At 41.3% G+C, this 19279-nt stretch overlaps 1 protein-coding gene across 1 annotated transcript in view; it reads right to left on the minus strand.

The window, feature by feature from the left end:
* The window catches only part of tdrd12 (tudor domain containing 12), a 68344-nt gene that overhangs the window by 46070 nt on the left and 2995 nt on the right, over positions 1–19279 (minus strand). The window contains exons 4-14 of the mRNA XM_075470853.1: positions 15475–15646; positions 11978–12114; positions 11650–11769; positions 11467–11522; positions 11248–11333; positions 10938–11115; positions 10335–10399; positions 9235–9344; positions 8862–8927; positions 3267–3341; positions 156–216 (exon numbers count right to left, since the gene is read on the minus strand). Coding sequence (XP_075326968.1) covers positions 156–216; positions 3267–3341; positions 8862–8927; positions 9235–9344; positions 10335–10399; positions 10938–11115; positions 11248–11333; positions 11467–11522; positions 11650–11769; positions 11978–12114; positions 15475–15646 — 1126 coding nt within the window. The remainder of the gene's footprint in view (positions 1–155; positions 217–3266; positions 3342–8861; positions 8928–9234; positions 9345–10334; positions 10400–10937; positions 11116–11247; positions 11334–11466; positions 11523–11649; positions 11770–11977; positions 12115–15474; positions 15647–19279) is intronic.

Consider the following 19279-nt stretch of genomic DNA (forward strand, 5'->3'; position numbering starts at 1 on the left):
TGCATTATATTCAGCCACAACTCTTCAGATTGGCTGATTCCTTTTAGCAGTTCTTTTGCAACCGCAGCAAGTATCATCAATTCGCATACCAAAACTTTGACACACAGCTTTTGCAAAGAAGTTTGTTTTAAAAATTTTGAATTAAGAAAACTTACCACATCATCGTGAGTGTCTGGGTCAGAGTTAAGAGGGTCTGGATTCAACCACTCCAAAAGCCTGTATGAGACGCCAGAAAACAAAATAGCATTTCTGTCAAATCTCTTAATAGCACGGTCACTTGATGTGTATTTCATCTCACTCATTATTAAATCATGCGTATTAAGATATACAGGTGCTGGCCAGTAAATTAGAATATCATGAAAAAGTTGAATTATTTCAGTAATATCATTCAAAAAGTGAAACTTGTACATTATATTCATGCATTGCACACAGACCGATGTATCTGAAATGTTTATTTCTTTTAATTTTGATATTTATAAGTGACAACTAATGAAAACTCCAAATTTGGTATCTCAAAAAATTAGAATATTACTTAAGGCCAATGAAGAAAAAGGATTTTTAGAAATGTTGGCCAACTGAAAAGTATGAACATGAAAAGAATGAGCAGGTACAGCACTCAATACTTGGTCGGGGCTCCTTTTGCCTCAATTACTGCATTAATGCGGCGTGGAATGGAGTCGATCAGTGTGTAGCACTGCTCAGGTGTTATGAGAGCCCAGGTTGTTTTGATAGTCGCCTTCAGCTCCTCTGCATTGTTGGGTCTAGCGTATTGCATCTTCCTCTTCACAATACCCCATAGATTTTCTATGGGGTTAAGGTCAGGCGAGTTTGCTGGCCAATCAAGGACAGGGATACCATGGTCCTTAAACCAGGTACTGGTGGTTTTGGCACTGTGTGCAGGTGCCAAGTCCTGTTGGAAAGTAAAATCTGCATCTCCATAAAGTTGGTCAGCAGCAGGAAGCATGAAGTGCTCTAAAACTTCCTGGTAGACAGCTGCATTGACCTTGGACCTCAGAAAACAGAGTGGGCCAACACCGGCAGATGACATGGCACCCCACACCATCACTGACGGTGGAAACTTTACACTGGACTTCATGCAACGTAGTTCTGTGCTTCTCCGCTCTTCCTCCAGACTCTGGGACCTTGATTTCCAAAGGAAATGCAAAATTTACTCTCATCAGAGAACATAACTTTGGACCACTCAGCAGCAGTCCAGTGCTTTTTGTCCTTAGCTCAGGCGAGACGCTTCTTACGCTGTCTGTTGTACAAGAGTGGCTTGACACAAGGAATGCGACAGCTGAAACCCATGTCTTTCATGCATCTCTTCGTGGTGGTTCTTGAAGCGCTGACTCCAGCTGCAGTCCACTCTTTGTGAATCTCCCCCACATTCTTGAATGGGTTTTGTTTCACAATTCTCTCCAGGGTGCAGTTATTCCTATAGCTTGTACACTTTTTTCTACCACATTTCTTCCGTCCCTTCACCTGTCTATGAATGTGCTTGGACACAGAGCTCTGCAAACAGCCAGCCTCTTTAGCAATAACCTTTTGTGTCTTGCCCTCCTTGTGCAAGATGTCAATGGTCGTCTTTTGGACAACTGTCAAGTCAGAAGTCTTCCCCATGATTGTGTAGCCTTCAGAACAAGACTGGGAGACCATTTAAAGGCCTTTGCAGGTATTTTAAGTTAATCAGCTGATTAGTGTGGCACCAGGTGTCTTCTATATTGAACCTTTTCAAAACATTCTAATTTTCTGAGATACTGAATTTGGTGTTTTCATTAGCTGTCAGTTATAATAATCAAAACTAAAATGAATAAACACTTGAAATATATCAGTGTGTGTGGAAGGAAAGTATACAAGTTTCACTTTTTGAATGAAATTACTGTAATAATTCAACTATTTGATGATATTCTAATTTACTGGCCAGCACCTGTATATTCATGCATATCTGTATTTTGTATACTCAAAATACTATCCATCCACACAAAGGAACTTTCAAAATAAATAAATACAAGTTATCAGCCTGAATTTCTTCTTTTTTGTGCTTTCAAAAATCAGACAACTCTCTTTAATTGAAACAGCTGCATTTTTTTAGTGCCAATGTATGAGTGAACCACCTCACTACACATTGTACATACCGTTTGTAGGATTCAAATCAATCACCTCAGAAGTCCACATTTAATATCTATCCAATAAGTAAAAGTGGTGTAACACTTTGCAGACTGAGGGAGCTGTTCTGTTAGTTTGAAGACAAAGATGACCTGCCCTTCTCTGCCTATCAGTGGTTACCAATGTTCCCCACTAGCCTGTGGTTGGTAAGGTAAAAGCTTTCAGATACTGATCTTTCCTACCTAATGTCAAGCAGCAGAAATTCTGTGATATACTGGGATACTACTGGCCTATTTAGGGACAGCTGAATATTACAAAGTAGTCTAACTTATCACAGTTTAAAAATGCTGATATTCTTTCCTTATCAGGCCACACTTCCCAGCACACCGCCCAACCACCGTCAGCAGGCTTCACTTATCGACTGCATTACCTGGGCTTTGTTTGGCTGCAGGATGCAGGTATAGTGAAGTCTATGATGGGAGCTTCCTCTGCTTTCTCCAAGGTCTTCAACAGCACGTGAACAATGTATTCCTCTGCTGTGTCACTCTTTGCTAATATTAGCATAATGCTGGGGCGACTTTATATATCTACTTGTTCTTTGGCGTTTTATGGCAGTTGAATGTAACGTAAAATGCTAAAAAAATTTAATTCAATCTTGTATATATATTTCGTGTTGTTACTCATGTACAGCACTTTGTTTCAGCCACGGCTGTTTTAAAGGGCTTTATAAATAAAGTTGAGTTGTGCATACCCGCCTAACTTACATATCACGTAATACTTGTACCAAATGTTAAGCAGAGTTGGTGAGTGAACAGGCATAGCAGTGATTAAGTTTTCATGTCAAACCATATCCAAATATCTTTTAACTTTGTCTCGGTTACAGTAGTGACCTGTCCAGCATGTACCTGCCTCAGAACACCCCCCCCCCCCCCAAAATGCTACTGAAGACTTTAGGGGGCCGGGACAGTGTGATAAAAATGTACAGTATGTAAGTTATCATAATGTGAATAATATAGCACATTCCAAGTAGTTTATTTTGATTATTGCTTATGCCAAATATGACCTTATATTGCCGTCCATGTAAATGTAGCCATTGACTGCTGGAGGGAAAATGAAGGTTAGTATGGGGTGAACATAGTCCTGTCAGAGCAGCAGCTCACCGTGAACAGACCAGGTCCTCTTCGCTCCTCCACGTCTCTCCTGGATCTGCGGTTCCTGACCCTGGTTTATCTGAACTGTTTAAAAATTAAAACAGTCTGCTGAGAAACAGAAAATGACATTTTCGCTGTATGTGTTATGCATCTCAATCTATAGCTGATTTGAAGTGATCAGCCATAACATGATGTCCATTCGCCTAATACTGAGTAAGCCCTCCTCATGCCATGCATAATAAAATGGTACTTTTTTTATTTTTATTTAGTCCTATGGGTTATGGGGTGGGGAGTTTGTGGTTTCTTTCTAAAGATGCCATCAAATAGTATCTGGAGAGTTTTGGAGGCCAAGTGAACTTGTCAGAATTTTGTTCGTTGAGCCTTTCCTTTACACATATATATATATATATATACATATATATATATATATGTATATATGTATATATATATATATGTATATATGTATATATGTATATACACATACATATATACACATATATATATATATATATATATATATAGAATTAAAAAAACTAGAATTAAAAAAAACTTTGAGTGCAGAGCATGTACCTCATTTCTTCATTTGATGGAGTTTCAATTTGACCGCTGTAAAGACAAAGGCAGAACACAACATGAGTTCAAATGAACTAAAACTGAAATGTGAAGTGAGAACAAAACGGCACACAGCCATACCTCATAACCAGGAGGGCTTCCTGTCCTGGCGATGGCGGCTCATTTTTTTTTAAAGGCGTTAATCTATGTGACAAAACATGCATGGTCTAAGATGCCCAGTTACGCTGATGTGAATTAATATTCTGTAAACCTCAGAGATGAAGACTATGCATTTTGCAACTGAACTTTTTCTCTTTTTTAAGTAATGGTAAGACAAAGTGATCAAATAAAAATTGTACTGGTTGTTTGATGACATGTTGACGGGATCCAGTTCTTGCTCTGTGCAAGCTGTGGACATAACAGTCCTCTCCTTAGACCCACAATCATTAAGCTCATCACTCTGACCCACCTGGAAGAAAACAAACCGAACAAGATTTTCTTCTGGATTTCACGGTTCAAATATTTCAGACCAAATTGTGAAGTTTTTTTGCAATATCACCAATTAAGTATGAATTGACCACAATCGAAGGATGCACATTTACAAAGAAACAGAAAAGAGACAGATATAGCATAAATCTATGTTATTAAATAGCTGAACATTAAATCTTTTTTTTGATAAAATTGTTATTTTTTTCTAGAATGCCCTGTACGAAAGTGTCAGTAAATTGCAGTAGCTCTGATCATACTGTATGTATTTTGGCATTTTATGTTTGGTTATTTTTTTCTGCAAAATGTCTGTGCTGCTTATGACCAAGTGTCTAACAGACTACATTAACTCCAGTGAGGAGAGTAATATTTCAAGGACACAAGGACAGTCAAGGACAGCTTCATCAATAATAAACCCTGGATCACCAGCGATCTGAAAACGCTGCTGAACATAGAAAAAATGCCTTCAGGGATACAGGGAGTTACTGAGGACTGTTCAAAAACAGCTGAACATGCAAACTCCACGAGAAAGGCCCCAGCTGGGACTCAAACCTGGAGAACCTCTCGCTTTGAGAAACCAGCACTAACCCACAACACCACTGTGCAGCCAAGGACTGCAAGGACAGTGAGGTGCTTCAATGACAAACCCTGGATCACCAATGACCTAAAAAAGCTGGTGAACATTAAGAAGAAACTGGAAAGAATTAGGAAAACAGCCAGTGAGGACTACTAAAAAACATCCGGAAAAAAGATAACAGACAGCGAGGAGGTGTACAGAAAAAAGATAGAAAAGCAAGCTCCAGCAGAAAAATGAGAGATGTGTGGATGAAAAAGATCACAGGCTGAAACAGAATCAGACTGATGGAAGCCTGATGAGAGCCAATGAAGTAAGCATGTTTTGTTAATGGGTTCCATTCAGATCAACTCCCAGCATGCTCCTCCCATGTCTTCAGCTACAGACCTCACATCCTACCTGTACCCACATTGTCCGTGTCATACCTCCATAATCTCACTCTCCACCTCAGTCATGGATCTTAACGCCGCCTCACCAACATCCCGCCCCACATCAGAGCACACTGAGATCTACTCTACCTTCCCCTCCAGCCTCTGTGTCTCCAGCAGTTGGAAGCATTTGGAGACTGAACCAAAACTAGGCTCACTCTTTACTCCGTACAACTCAGATGTCCAGCACAACTCAGACCACTCTGCAGTTGTTGGGTGTATCAGTGATGGACAAGAGGCTGAGTACACTTTGTGACATGGTGATGGACCAATCACCTCATCTTAAACACAAACAAAACAAGAGAGGACTGTGTGTTTTAGAATCCCCAGGAAATCCTACTAATTTACCTGGACAAAAGACTGAACTGCAAATGCAACACTGAGGTTGTCATAAGGAAGAGCAGAGGAAGTGCGACAAGTAGTTTCTGTAGCCCCTTTCACACTGCCGAATAACCCGCGTTTAATTCGCGAATTTAGCGTGTCCGCTGTTGTGTTCACACTGCCGACCCGGGCTGCCGTGTCAACTCGACTCGCCTTTCGACCCGCGTCGGACCCTAGTCTTTTTGCCGAGCCGAGTTTGATGTGAACACAATCGACGCGGGTCGGACGTGGGCGTGACGTGAGGAGTTTAAAAGACAGAATGGACAGCTGATTCAGAACAACAGCGACAGGTGAGGACATGTTTTACTCTGTTTTAGCCTACATCAAGTTCGAGACATTTTTTAATATGACCAACTGGGGAGACAAGGAGGTCCGCGAGCTCCTCAGCCTCGAGCAGAGGACGTTATTTACCGCCACATGTCGGGGACGGTGAAGGATGGACATCTGCTGGAAGGGCTGGCGAGAAAGATGGGAGAGCGCGGTTTCCCACGCAGCAAGACGCACCGTAAAGTAACATCTCCATGAACTGCATTGCAAAACCGAGTTGTCAAGGTGTCCCGCCATCGTTTGTTTGAAAAATTTGATGCAGACAGGTGTATTTAACCCTACCTCCGACGCATGGCTTGTGACTACGTCATTGTACACGCCCAGCATTTTATGTGTTTCGTGTGACGCTCTGCCACTAGGCAACTCCCCCTGAACTCGGCTTCAGGCGACACGGGTCACCCTGACACGCCAAGCGTTCACATTGCTCGACGCGGGTCGAAGGTGCAATTTGGACCCGCTAAGGTAGCGGGTCGCAGTGTGAAAGGGGCTTTTGACTCCTCTCTCAAACCATCTGTCTTCTCTGTCCAGAATGTGGACATTATGGTCCTCAGTGTCCTGAGTCTTGACCTGAAGACGTGGCTCCCATGTTGCGTCTTGCGCTTGTGGAGTTGTTGTTTGGTCTCTTCCTTATAGAGGACCACACACTCTTTGCTGCGCTGCACCGCATACACGACACCACTCGGTTTGTGTTTGGTCCTTTGGGTGAAGCAGTCTCTGTCTGAGGGTGTTCTTGCGTTTGAAGCTCACTGGAATGTCATGTTTACAGGAGATCCTTCTCCACTTTCTCTGAGACTCCTGCCACATATGGAATTACAGTATGTTTGTGCCTGTTCTCCTTAGCTTCTCTCACAGTGAGGTTTGGTCCATTTGTCTTTGCTAGTTTGACAAAGGCCCAGTTTGGATATCCACATGTATGAAGAGCTTTCTTGGAGTGCTGATGTTCATTTTGTTTTCCCTCAGCCTTGGTAGGTGCACTCTCTGCCCGGGGGTGTAGAGTTCTGATGACAGCCAGTTTGTGTTCAAGTGGGTGATGCGAGTGAAAAAGCAGGTACTGCTCTGTATGTGTGGGAAATCTTTCTTCAGATAAAGTAGAAGAAGAACTTGTAGAATCACCCAGTAATTTGCATTCTGAAAAAACTATACCTGTACAAGTCTAAAGCTGCAAATGAGTCTGCAGCTGAACAGAAACATGGTTGTTGGTGAAAAAAATGGAAACGGTTATAAAACTCAAAAAGATTGTGGTTGATCGCAGTCAGCTCTCTAAACGATGGAGCACTTACAAACAAGATGGAGAGGTTGAAGAAGGAAAGCTGACCAAGGAAATGAAAATCAAATGAGCAGAAACACAAATGAAAGAAAATGTAAAGCATCATCTTAAAAGAAGAAAACAAGTTTACAGTGGGCTAAGGAGAAGCATGCTGGAATATCTTTTTTATTTTGTCCATCTGAAAATGTATGGTGGAAAAGAAGATTCCATCCAGATGATCTGTCAGGTGCTGTAAAAGAAAGTTGGGACCCAACTGATGACAAATATAGTTTTTCATTAGTGAGGTCCATGCCTCAAATGTAAGCGGTCATAAAAGCAAGAGGTGCAACAAAGCAAATTATCTGTACTTCTAAAGCCGTTTTATATTCTACTTTAGCACTCATAGTGCTTTTATACAATAAGCCAGAGTACATCTTAGTGTCTACACTGGTACGGGCTACACAGTACTTTTCTCTCCATCGCACACAGACGGTCACTTTCTGCCTGACCGCTCTTCCTCCTGAGCTACAGCCGCCCTTGTCCTGTGTTCTTTTGTCTGTTTTTTTTGGTTCCATCATTTTTTCCTCATGACACAAGGAAACAATTTTACCCTCCATTTCGTGGGAATTTTGTGCAGAATGCATAGATTAATTCAAATTGCATGATGTCCTATATCCACTACAAAATGAAAAAGATGACAGAACATCTTAGAAGACTTTTGATTCCATAATGTTTATCAGGGGTTGTATGAACCTGTACTTTGATCCTACACAACAAAACACAGTACAACATGTGCAGAACACTGTTACAAGAACACTGTTAAAGAAAAACAAACAAACAAAAAATTAGCAGTCTTAGGCTTACAAGTCTTTGTAAAGCTGACATAGCTCTCTGTTGGGTATGATATATCGCAGCTCAACTATCTCTTATAAATGTAAAGTCTTCACTGTGAAGTATGAAGCAGTGAAAGCTGAACCAGGACAGCTTCGGCTGTTTCAGAATTCACTGAGGATTTGGTAAAGCAATGAGTAGATGGCTCCTTTCAATTCCATGTGATTGTGCAATATGTGAGCCAGGACATTTGTGGTATCACCAAAGCACTGGACTTTCCTTTTGCGAAAGTTGCATACCCAAAGAGACATGTCTGGCTCCCACTTGCCCAGATCATTCTAGAATCCAAAGTGAACTTGCTTTCACGGAGAACTGGACTGGCTCCATTTCCTGCTGAATTTCTCACAGCGCTATATAAATCAAATTGCTCACTCTAACGGTTAACTTTAGCAGCAACAAACCTGTCTGGTGTGCTGCTGCTCCAGCAATGTCAACACTTAAACATGTCAATGCTTAATCAACAACAGAAGCTCAAAGAAGCGTGCCAAACAGTAAAGGCAATGAAAAATGGATTTCTGAATCTTAGAAATTCCATTTTCATAAGAAACTTTCATTTTTTACCCACACCCCAGACTGTAGATGTACTCACAATGGAAACTGCTTCTTGGCAGCCAGTGCCAGGATTCAGAAACTTTAAAAACCTGTGAGGCAGAAAGTTGCACAGTTCAAAGCAACAAGTCCAGATCAGATCAGTCGTGTCATTTTCAGCCTATTCTCACCTGAACAGATCAAGGTTTTCAGTTAAAGCTGCAGCCAGAGATGAGTCGGTGTCCTCTGACGAGTTACTGAAATACCAAGGCAGTTGACATGGATGTATGATTAACAAACTACAGACTCTGATTTAACTTATCCTTTTACCATAATTCAAACTTTTACTGATTTCTGAACATGCAAAAATCAACAGAAGCAATGACCAAAAACACAAGGCCGATGGCACAACTCATTAACTTTCCATACAGTGCCAGCCTTTACATGTCTCTAGTTATGTAAGTATGGATATTTGCACTTTTCACTGTTTCAAAATAATCTTTACAGCCTCAATCAAATAATACTAATCATGAGTGAACTACTGAACCGGATGTAGACCGTCACCTCTCTGCAGCAACAGCTTCAGAGTCATTCCTGGAGTGGTTGCTTGAAGACATTTGACCTTTGGACACCTCTGAACTACTGTCTCCTTCAGAGGCAACATGGAGCCAGCTCTGAAAGTCATGCATTTAAAAAGTAAGGGACAACACTAAACCAAGAGAGCAGTCGGTTTAATCTATCGCGGAGCAATGATCAGGAATCAGATTTGTCCAACATAGCATTTAGCCCCACATCATTATCTGTTTACTTAGCTCAGTGTGAGTGTCAACTGGAGTTTTGTTCCTTTCTTCCTGCTCTGCTGGATGTGTAAATACAGTGTTTGTGCTTCTTCTGCTTTGCTCTGGACAGAGCTGAGCAGACATTTAAACGCTTTTTACCCTGACTCCAGAATGCAATGGGATTGTTTAACCTGCATTCAGTCCTGCGTGAAATGATTCTGCAATATACACAGATTTTATTCAGCTCCAGTTCACCTCTGCATTAGTGAGAGCACAAATCCTGTGTGTTCTTGATGCTGGGTTTCACTAAGGATGGTGCATACAGGATGAAGAAAAAGGGCACAGCTCACATTTTCTCATGTCTACTAAATTGCGCTCTGAAGCTGACTGAAACAACTTGCAGACAAAGAAATCTTTTTTTCCTCCTTTAACCTGTCATATTCTCTGTTCCACTGTGTGATGGTATCTGGGTTCCACTCTGGCCTGATTATTTCAGAGCTGTGACTGTCAGAGGCACAGTCTAGTCTGCAGGACACAGGGAATTGTCACGCCTTGTGCTGTTTAGTGAAACACCTGTTCTAGAATGACACTGGACCAGCACATTTTGGCTCACAGAGCGCTGATGATGAACCTGCTACTGTAGCCAGTGAGGAAAGCTATCATCCGCTTGTTTTAGTAAGTGTAACTTGATTTACAAAACCTGTTTAAACTCACTACTTTTGGTCTGAAAGCAATATCAGTGCCAATGGAATAAAACGTAAGATAAAATGCTTACCGTTTGGCAGATCTCAAATTATTTTAAACATTATGTCATGTTGATGAACAGATATTTCTGGTTAAAGGTTTACTAGACAAGGCTTAAAGTGAATGCATATAGCTGCAGACCTGAGGAAGAGGGTGAGCCACCTGCCAGTCACCAGCTTCAGCTGAATCAAAGCTCTGCGATGTTACTGAGGGTACAAGCAAGATCAAAATCAGAGTGATGATCATTGTGAAGGAAAACTATTTCACTTCAAATTAGAATCACAATGTAAATGCTTCAAGGAAGAGCTGAATATATATATATTTATTTATCTACACACACACAGAAATAGAGGTATCTGAGATTGACCTAATGTTTAATTTTGTGATCATCTGACAGAATTGCCATCTCCATGGCTTAGAAATTCTAAGAATTCATGTAGAACTTTCTACATCAATGAAAGATGAGGAAAACTGATCACGAGAATCGGCTGAAGAGCCAAAAACACTATCATACAGCTGGAACTGGTAGCAACTGCTGTTTTGTTCAAGATATAACTAAATAAATATATTTTCTTGATGACAATCAAGTTAAACACTAATCATTCCTTTCCCCTTTCATAAAGAAGGAAAAGGTCAAATAAATGTATTCTCTTAAATCTGCAGATCCACTTCATATGAACACGGTGCACAGTTAAGTCTGTGTTTGCCTTGTGTCTGAGCAAGCAGTCGTGCTTTTGTATTTACCAGGAGGTTGTTGAGGCTGAGCTGGCAGCTTGTTTGGGGATGTAGATGAAGTCTGAGTTAAGATGTTGGAGGACAACATGACAGGGGATCGGTCCCATGCATCTAGACCACCACTGTCTCCAAATGCTCCATCGTAATATGCAAACTTCTTAGCTACCATGTCATCATTCATGCAGATCTGGAGGAAAAATCCATACAGACAAAATGTTTTTCAATGCATAATGATGAAAATGAAAGGTTTTTAATCACAACGTATTTTATATCTGTGTAAATCTGCTAAATGAAACTTAGTGTTTATCACTCAGTTCACCTTGATGCTGCTGACGGTCAAATAGAGCTGGATGGAAGTGGAGTCTGACTCCGATTCAAGCAAAATAGCCTCTGTCCGGGTGGATGCTTTGAAATGAAATGAGGTCAACTTTCTGATTCCCAAAAAGGTTTCCACAACAGTTAAGGACACAGGAATGAATGCTGCTAACATTTATAGTTAAACTCCTATTTTAATCCATCTATCAACCAATTTGCTAACCTTGAAGCAGGTTGTGCAGGTAGAGCGTGGCAGAGCTGTCCCAATGACTGGATGGACTGCCAAATAAAAAAAGGATTTTTAATTCAAACAATCCATGGCAATGGATCAACTTTTTGTAAACAATTCTAACAACTGGGGGTACATCTAAACGGTAAAACCAGGTAAGTAACACACTCGTCTTACATGAGCTCTGCCTTCTCTTCATATACAGACACTCGAAGGGTTGTTGGTTTGATTCCTGCCAGGTGGAATTTTCTCACCCAGAATGGCAGCTGGAGGAAATGTGGCACTGCCACTCGCACCCTTGTTAGAGGGAGACAAAAACACAGGATTTCAAATCTAAGAGGCATACATGTATGATCACTGACATAAAGGCATCTAATCATTGAAAATCCAGTAACAGAAGAACATTTCCATGAAATGATCTTGTATCAGAGCAGTCCTACATCTGTAGATGTAAAATGAAAGTGGTCCAGAGGTGAGGAGAGTTGTGGTGTTGCTCTACTCTTACTGGTCTGAGGGGACCACAATGCGTTCTCCATGGTCCACCAGGAGGCAACGAGCTTGACAGGAGATGGAGTCCATGATGATCGACTCCACCACAGCACGACACCATGACTTCATCACTGCCCAGTACACAACACACACCTGAGAGCACACACAGCACTCTTATTCATCTTCTTTAAGTGTAGAAAATAAATAAAGGACAAAATTAATAGGTTTTCATTTTTTTGTCATGCAATACATATAAATCAAGGCTGTCAAGTGAATGCAATAAAAAGACATTAATGCAATTTCCCTTTGTCATAAAACAATGAAAAAACTACTGCCATTAAAGCGGTAAATTGTTCAATTAGATCTGTGACGTGCATTCAAGGTTAGGCTCAAAGCCTCAGGGTCTAAGGCACACAAGCATCTCAGACCCAAAGCTCAACTCATTTTCCTAGGATTCTGAAACCTGAGGGATTAATAACACAAATTTCTGTGATGTGACAAACTCAGTGTGCATTTTTATTACTGATCTACTTGGAGTCCAATCCTTACACACACGAGATATGCAACATGAATGGTTTAATCAGCAGAGCATGCAGACATTGCTGACTTTTATGGTAACGTTATTCAGACATGCCTATCGGAGTCATGAAGGCATCACAGTAAGGTAAGGTAAGGTAAGGTGACTTTATTTATACCCGAAGGTATAAAGAAAGCATTTGTGCACGATTGGACAGTATATCTGGCAAAGTGTATCAATTACGTTTTCATTGTATCATCATTTTGTTTACATGTAAAACATGTCACACAACCATAGCAATTCATAGTAACATGCAGCGGTTGTGTATAAGATATAAATGAAGGCATTATTTACAGAGACGAATAAGGTAACCAGCAGTGTAAAACAGCAATGCTCCCTCCAAGCCATGAAGCAGGTAGTGGTCCTCTGAAAGCTCCACATTTGACCTCAAACCTCCTCAGAAAGCCCAATCTCCACTTTCCTTACCCATTTTTCTTTCCTATATATTGTTTTCACTCTTGGTGTGGGATCAATCTTAAGAGATGGATTTGTTAAGGTAGCAGTGTTCAAAATATTATAGTTTATAACTCTGGATTTATCTTCAATGTAAGAATGTGTCTGCGGGTATCTACAGAAGTTCCTCCGCTCTAGGCCATGTCTTTCCCACAATAAATCAAAATGCCCTACAGAGTTCTAAAGAAAACGAGTGCTCCTCTGAAGAAATGACACAAGACACAGCCCAAGGCGTAAAGGATGGCATTGTTGATAAGAAGAGCTGTCTGCTGGATCACAAGTACTTTTAACAATAAAATATATTGTTTCAAATTTTCATTTCTAATGTTACATCTAGTGCTGAACAATATGGACTTAAAAAATTAAATCTCTGCTTCTTTACCTCACCACCTTTGATTCTCAGTTTAACAAATACTTCTTGTTTCTTTCTTTGGAACAACTTTCAATGCCGAAGGAATTATTCTAAATAAATGTTGTTTTTATCTTATCAATAAGGTGAAAAGTGACACAGTGCACCATTAAACACACCTCTTCTTGGGGGAAAAAGGGGGTCTTTTTTTTTTTCTTTTACATTTAAACATAACTTAGAGGAAAAAACATGGATAACAGATTGGATGATATTACAAAAATAGATCCTTTCTCTTTGATCGACCATCACAAAATGATGGTCGATCCAATGATCTCCAGTGAGGTCCAATGATCTCCCAAACGGCTTTCATATGGTTTCATGTGGTTAAAAGGGTGTCCATCATGTGCCTGTTGTAACTTTCCAGTGCTTTACAGCAGGTTTTTGCCTGCCACTGCGAGACAGGCTGCCCCAGTAAAAACTTGCCTTCCACTGACTGACAGCAGAGGTCTCAACTAGGGCTGCACCAAATGACTACTTCTGCACTGAAGAATTCAATCATTTATTCCACTCAGTTGGGTCACATGGCACTGAAAGGATCAGATAATTGGCTAAATTACAATAAGAATGAGTTGAGCAAGGGTAATTCTCCTTGGATATATGGCGGTGAATGAATCGGTTCAGGGCACAAAGCGTGTCATACTCCGATACGATAGGTGGCGCTGTACCCATTCCAACTATTGCTAATAGAGCCACTTCCTGTTGACCTCTTCACCACCAACAACAAACTCAGGCATTGGAGAAAGATGGAGAACGCAGAGCAAGATGAAGCTACGTCCCTCTACATTTGGTCTGTGATGAGCTGCTTGTTGCACAAACGCGATGCCCAACGGAGCATTCTCCATCGCGTTGTTTGTTTCTTTCTGACGGCGACAACAACAGGAATATCGTCTCCCTTGACTTCCGGGTCACGACCCCGGGAAAACATCTGGAGCATGCGCAGAACACAAAGTCTGATTCACCACGTGCTTCAGCGTCTACAAGCAGGTTTAGAGTGACTTTCAACCCAGTTATCCCGGGGTCTGAATCCAATCGCGAGTAACTCGATTTGATCCAATTTCTTGTCAGATTAAAGGCCTCAGTATGCTTCTCCGTCGCTATCCGTCAATCCGTCTCCGTAGTCCGTCCTTTCGAAGTTCTCCGTCGGGCTGTCGGATACGCAAGGCAGTTCACCTCCCGATCAGTAGGCGGCGCTACGTTAGACAACCCAATCTGGCGACGTCTATGGTGAAAGTGGTTGATTGATTGTTCACCTTCCGACTCCGTTCCACTCCTCACAGTGAACGATGGCGAGCGAGAGAGAAAGACTGTTGTTGGAGTTGGAGCTTGTTGATTTTGAAATGCAAATAATTTTGACCAAATGTTGACCGGCACACAGTAAACTCTTTCAAAAATGGCGGTGTTGTTGTTCTGAGAGGAAGGAGCTAAACCGGAAAAGTGATTCTGGAAATTGTGTTGTTAGCCGACCAATCACAACCCTTGCGGTCTTCGCGAGTCTCCGTCTCCTTGACAGATAGAAAGGAATGTTGGCCGACGCACGCAAGCATCTCCAGGAGGGTCTCCGGAGACGGAGAGAGCTCTCCGTAGGCGACCATAAATCAGCCTTAAGGTGTCTACATGCATTTAATAACTCAATCTTATTGTAATTTAGCCAATTATCTGATCCTTTCAGTGCCATGTAACCCCACTGAGTGACTGATCACTGCGGTAATTGGATATGTTTGTTCTTTACTAGAGTCCGCCTACTTCATCACTGTTACAGAATGTTGCCTTTGTATAGGTTGGCCCCATTCTCCAGCAAAAATGTACATTTTTCGCTGTAGGCTTCGCATTACGCTTGGATAGGCTACACTGTTTATTCCATTCACACAGACATTCATAGAGTTTAGCTCTTTGTCCCCATCATACAGATACTCATGCATCAATATGAAAATCACGGGTAATACGGAGTTCAGTGACATTTCAACACAGAAGAGTTGGGGGTTGAACTACTGGTCTTCAGGTAGATGGACAATTATTCTAACACCTGAGGCACAGTTTATCCAAATGTGATTTATAACTGAAAGCATAACAGTACCTGCCCTTCCTCTAATGATGTGGGCTTCAGCTTGCGCAAGTCCTGAGTGACATCGTGATAGAACAGGTTCATCTGAGCCAGGAGATTGCTGTAATGTTCTGTGGTCTCTGCATCACAGCCTGGACCCCGAACGACTCGACCCCAAAGACTGGATGGACTTTCAACCTGGAGAAGTGAGAATACATTTTAACAACTGGCAGTAGATGCCAGTTTCAGGCACATCAACTTTTTGCTCACATTGTTAAAGATCCACTATTCTATATTTCGACGATACTTAATTCAAACGCTATCACATACTGTGATTATCTAAATACAGAGAAGAAAAGCAAGTCATTTGACCCAAATCAAATCAATATAGAAATCACTTTAGAAAGCTAAAAATTTGAATAAATGTGTAATTCCAGTTTGTTGGTCATCACATTGGTCTCATATCAGCAAAAATATGACTTTCACCAGAGTTTAAATGAGTAGACAAAAAGTCACAGACATTAAAAATATTTCAATACTTGTTGAATTACTTTTTCCCTTAGTTTTCACATTAGTCAATCACAAACCATTGCATGAGACTGGTTTCAAGCTACAACTGGGCAATTTTTAAATGAGTCACAAAACTAAATACACAAAACTGTGTATTTATGGCCATAGCCAAAAACACTGTTTGGTTTAAAAAAAAACTAATCACTCAGCAGGTATCCCTGGCCTGGCTTAGTCAAGTTAAATTTATTTGTATGGCACATTTCATGTACAAAACAATTCAAAGTGCTTTAAATACAATAAAAGCATTGCAGCAGGGAGTGGAAGAAGCATTAAAAATACATAAAAGAAGATAAAGAGAAACAAGTAAAATAATTAAAATGAATTAAAATTATTAAAAACAAGCAACAGTCCAGATAAGTTCAAAGATATCGTGCAGATTTCATGCATAAACACATGAGAAAAGAAATGTTTTTAACCTGGATTTAAAAATGTCTCCATTTGGTGAAAGTTTAATCTCCACTGGCAGTTTGTTCCACTTGTTTGCAGCATAACAGCTAAATGCTGCTTCTCCATGTTTAGTCTGGACTCTGGACTGGACCAGCTGACCTGAGTCCTTGGATCTCAGAGCTCTGCTGGCTTTATATTCTCTGAACATATCACAGATTGTAAACCATCAGCAGGCTTTTAAAATCTATTCTGTGACTGACTGGAAGCCAGAGGAAAGATTTTAAAGCTGCTGTGATATGTTCAGATCTCTTAGTCTGGGTTAAAACTCCAGCAGCAGCGTTCTGGATGAGCTGCAGATGTTTAATGCTCTTTTTGGGAAGTCCAGTTAAAAGAGCATTACAGTAATGGAGTCTGCTGGAGATGAATGCATGGATGAGTTTCTCCTGGTCTGTTTGGGAGAGGAAACCTTTAATTCTGTTGATGTTTCTGAGGTGGTAAAAAGCTGCCTTGGTGACAGCTTTGATGTGGCTGCTGAAAGTCAGATCTGAGTCTATCAACACTCCGAGGTTACAAACTTGGTCAGTGATTGTAAGGTCCCGAGTGTCAAGATATTTCCCAACGCTGACCCTCTTCTCTTTGCTACCAAACAGAATGATCTCAGTTTTGTCTTCATTTAACTGTAGAAAATTCTGTCTCATCCAGGTGTTTACTTCCTCCAGACACTGACACAGTACGTCTGCTGGGCTGCAGTCGAGACACATAAAGTTTTGTATTGTCTTCATAACTGTGATAATTGATGTTAAAGTTCTCCAATATCTGACCCAAAGGGAGCATATATAAGTTAAACAGAAGAGGTCCAAGAATTGACCCCTGGGGGACTCCACAAGTCATGGCCACTCGCTCAGATTCATAACTGCCAATAATAACAAAATAACTCCGGCCTTCTAAGTAGGACCTTAACCAGTTAAGGACCGCTCCAGAAAGTCCAACCCAGTTTTCCAGCCTGTGCAACAGGATTCTGTGATCTACAGTATCAAACGCAGCGCTGAGGTCCAACAGGACCAGGACTGAAACATTACCAGAATCAGTATTCAACCTGATGTCGTTTAAAGCGGCAGTCGGCAACTTTTTTTTAGTCATATTAGCTTGAACTGTCATGGGATTCTGGAAGTAGAATATTAAATAGGCTGTTTAGGAAAAATAACGAAATCTGTAGCTCCCTCTGAAGCCTGTAATCATGCTTACAAAAATCGAGCGCTCCCGGCTGTTTTTAACCAATCAAGTTAGGGTGGAGGAATCCTACCTGTCAATCACAGCTTGTGCACACGCTGCTGAGCGTGAGTCTGCCCCAGCTTGTGTGCGCTCACACTGGTGTGAACTCACGTGCACAACCTCGTCCACAGAGGGGGAGGGGTTTGGGGGGCGATTCGGAGCTTGTTAGAGGTTGGGGGAGGGACCTGAAAGTTGTGTCAGTTCGAATTTTCCGACTTTAGACTGGAATTTTGACCAGAGCTGTTTCAGTGCTGTGATGACGTCTGAAGCCTGATTGAAAGTTATCAAGACTTCCACTTTCATTCAGAAAGTCGTTGAGCTGGTTAAATACAACTTTCTCAATAATCTTAGATATAAAAGAGAGGTTAGAGACAGGTCTGTAGTTGTTCATCATATGGCGCATTTCCACTAGCGCGCGAAACCTCTGCGACGTCATTTACACGGCGCCGAGCAATGGACAAATCCGGACCTCCTCGACCGACCAAGGAGTGGATTTCTTCTGCGAAGCCATCTCATAGCAGTACTAACTGAAGCAGTAAAATTTGGAGTCTTGTCTTGAGTCTTGTATTTATTTACATTCTAGTGGGTCGTCACGCGGTTATGATGCTTCAAGTGACGACACTCATCGGCCAATCAGTGGAAGGCAGTCGGCTGACGTCACGTTTTAGTAACGCTTCGGCTCGCTTGGAACCAGGCCTAAGGTGATACGAAAAGTCTACCCGGTTACAGGTACTGTGTGCTAGTGGAAACAAGCAATAGCGCGCCCAGCCGAGCCAAGCCGAAGCGAGGTAGTGGAAACGCGCCAATAGAGGCGTCTACAGTTCCCTTCTTTAGAAGCCTAGTGTTACGGTGCTTGATGAACCTTCTTTCCTGTCCTTTCGGTCCCAAACCAGTAGAGGCAGATGGCTGCTATGCATGTTTGAGACATTATACAGTGAACCCTCGTTTTTCGCGGGGGTTACGTTCCAAAATGAACCCGTGATAGGCGAAATCCGTGAAGTAGTAACCTTTATTTTTTTTACAATTATTATACAATGAAATACTCCATAATGCATTGAAACCAAAGAACAAAACCTTTTTACAGGCTAAAGCATTTGTTTAACAAATAAAAGTACTGTATAAACGTTTTTTTTTTTTTTACAAATAACTATTGTACTGTAAAATAATCATTTTAATCATCAATACGAACTGAAGGCTTCAAATTGCGGAGATCAGCGCCGACCCGAGTCATTGGATTAGAACGGGAGAAAATGAAAAATGATTATGAAAAGAAATACAAAGTACAGTAGGACAAATAGTGACTCACGTGTATTTCACTGCTCTTCTGACTGAGCTGCTGCATCCTGACTCCGCTCTGTAGCGTTTTTTTCTTCTAAAGCCTGCGGTGCAGGTGTGTTTTTTCGAGAGAAGAGCTTAGTTATCGGTAGTTGTTGTCGCTCTTTTTTTTCTTCTGGGCAAAAAGATTTTTATATACCGACATGCCACCATCGATTATGTTTGAGATCTGTAATGAACGTGTACGTGTACATATTAAACTGCAATGTTATTGACACACAGGTAGAGAAGAAGCGGGGAGACTGTTTAGCCAATCAGAATGCAGAACACAATG

This window comes from Odontesthes bonariensis, chromosome 7 (assembly GCF_027942865.1).
Source record: "Odontesthes bonariensis isolate fOdoBon6 chromosome 7, fOdoBon6.hap1, whole genome shotgun sequence".
NCBI lineage: Eukaryota > Metazoa > Chordata > Actinopteri > Atheriniformes > Atherinopsidae > Odontesthes > Odontesthes bonariensis.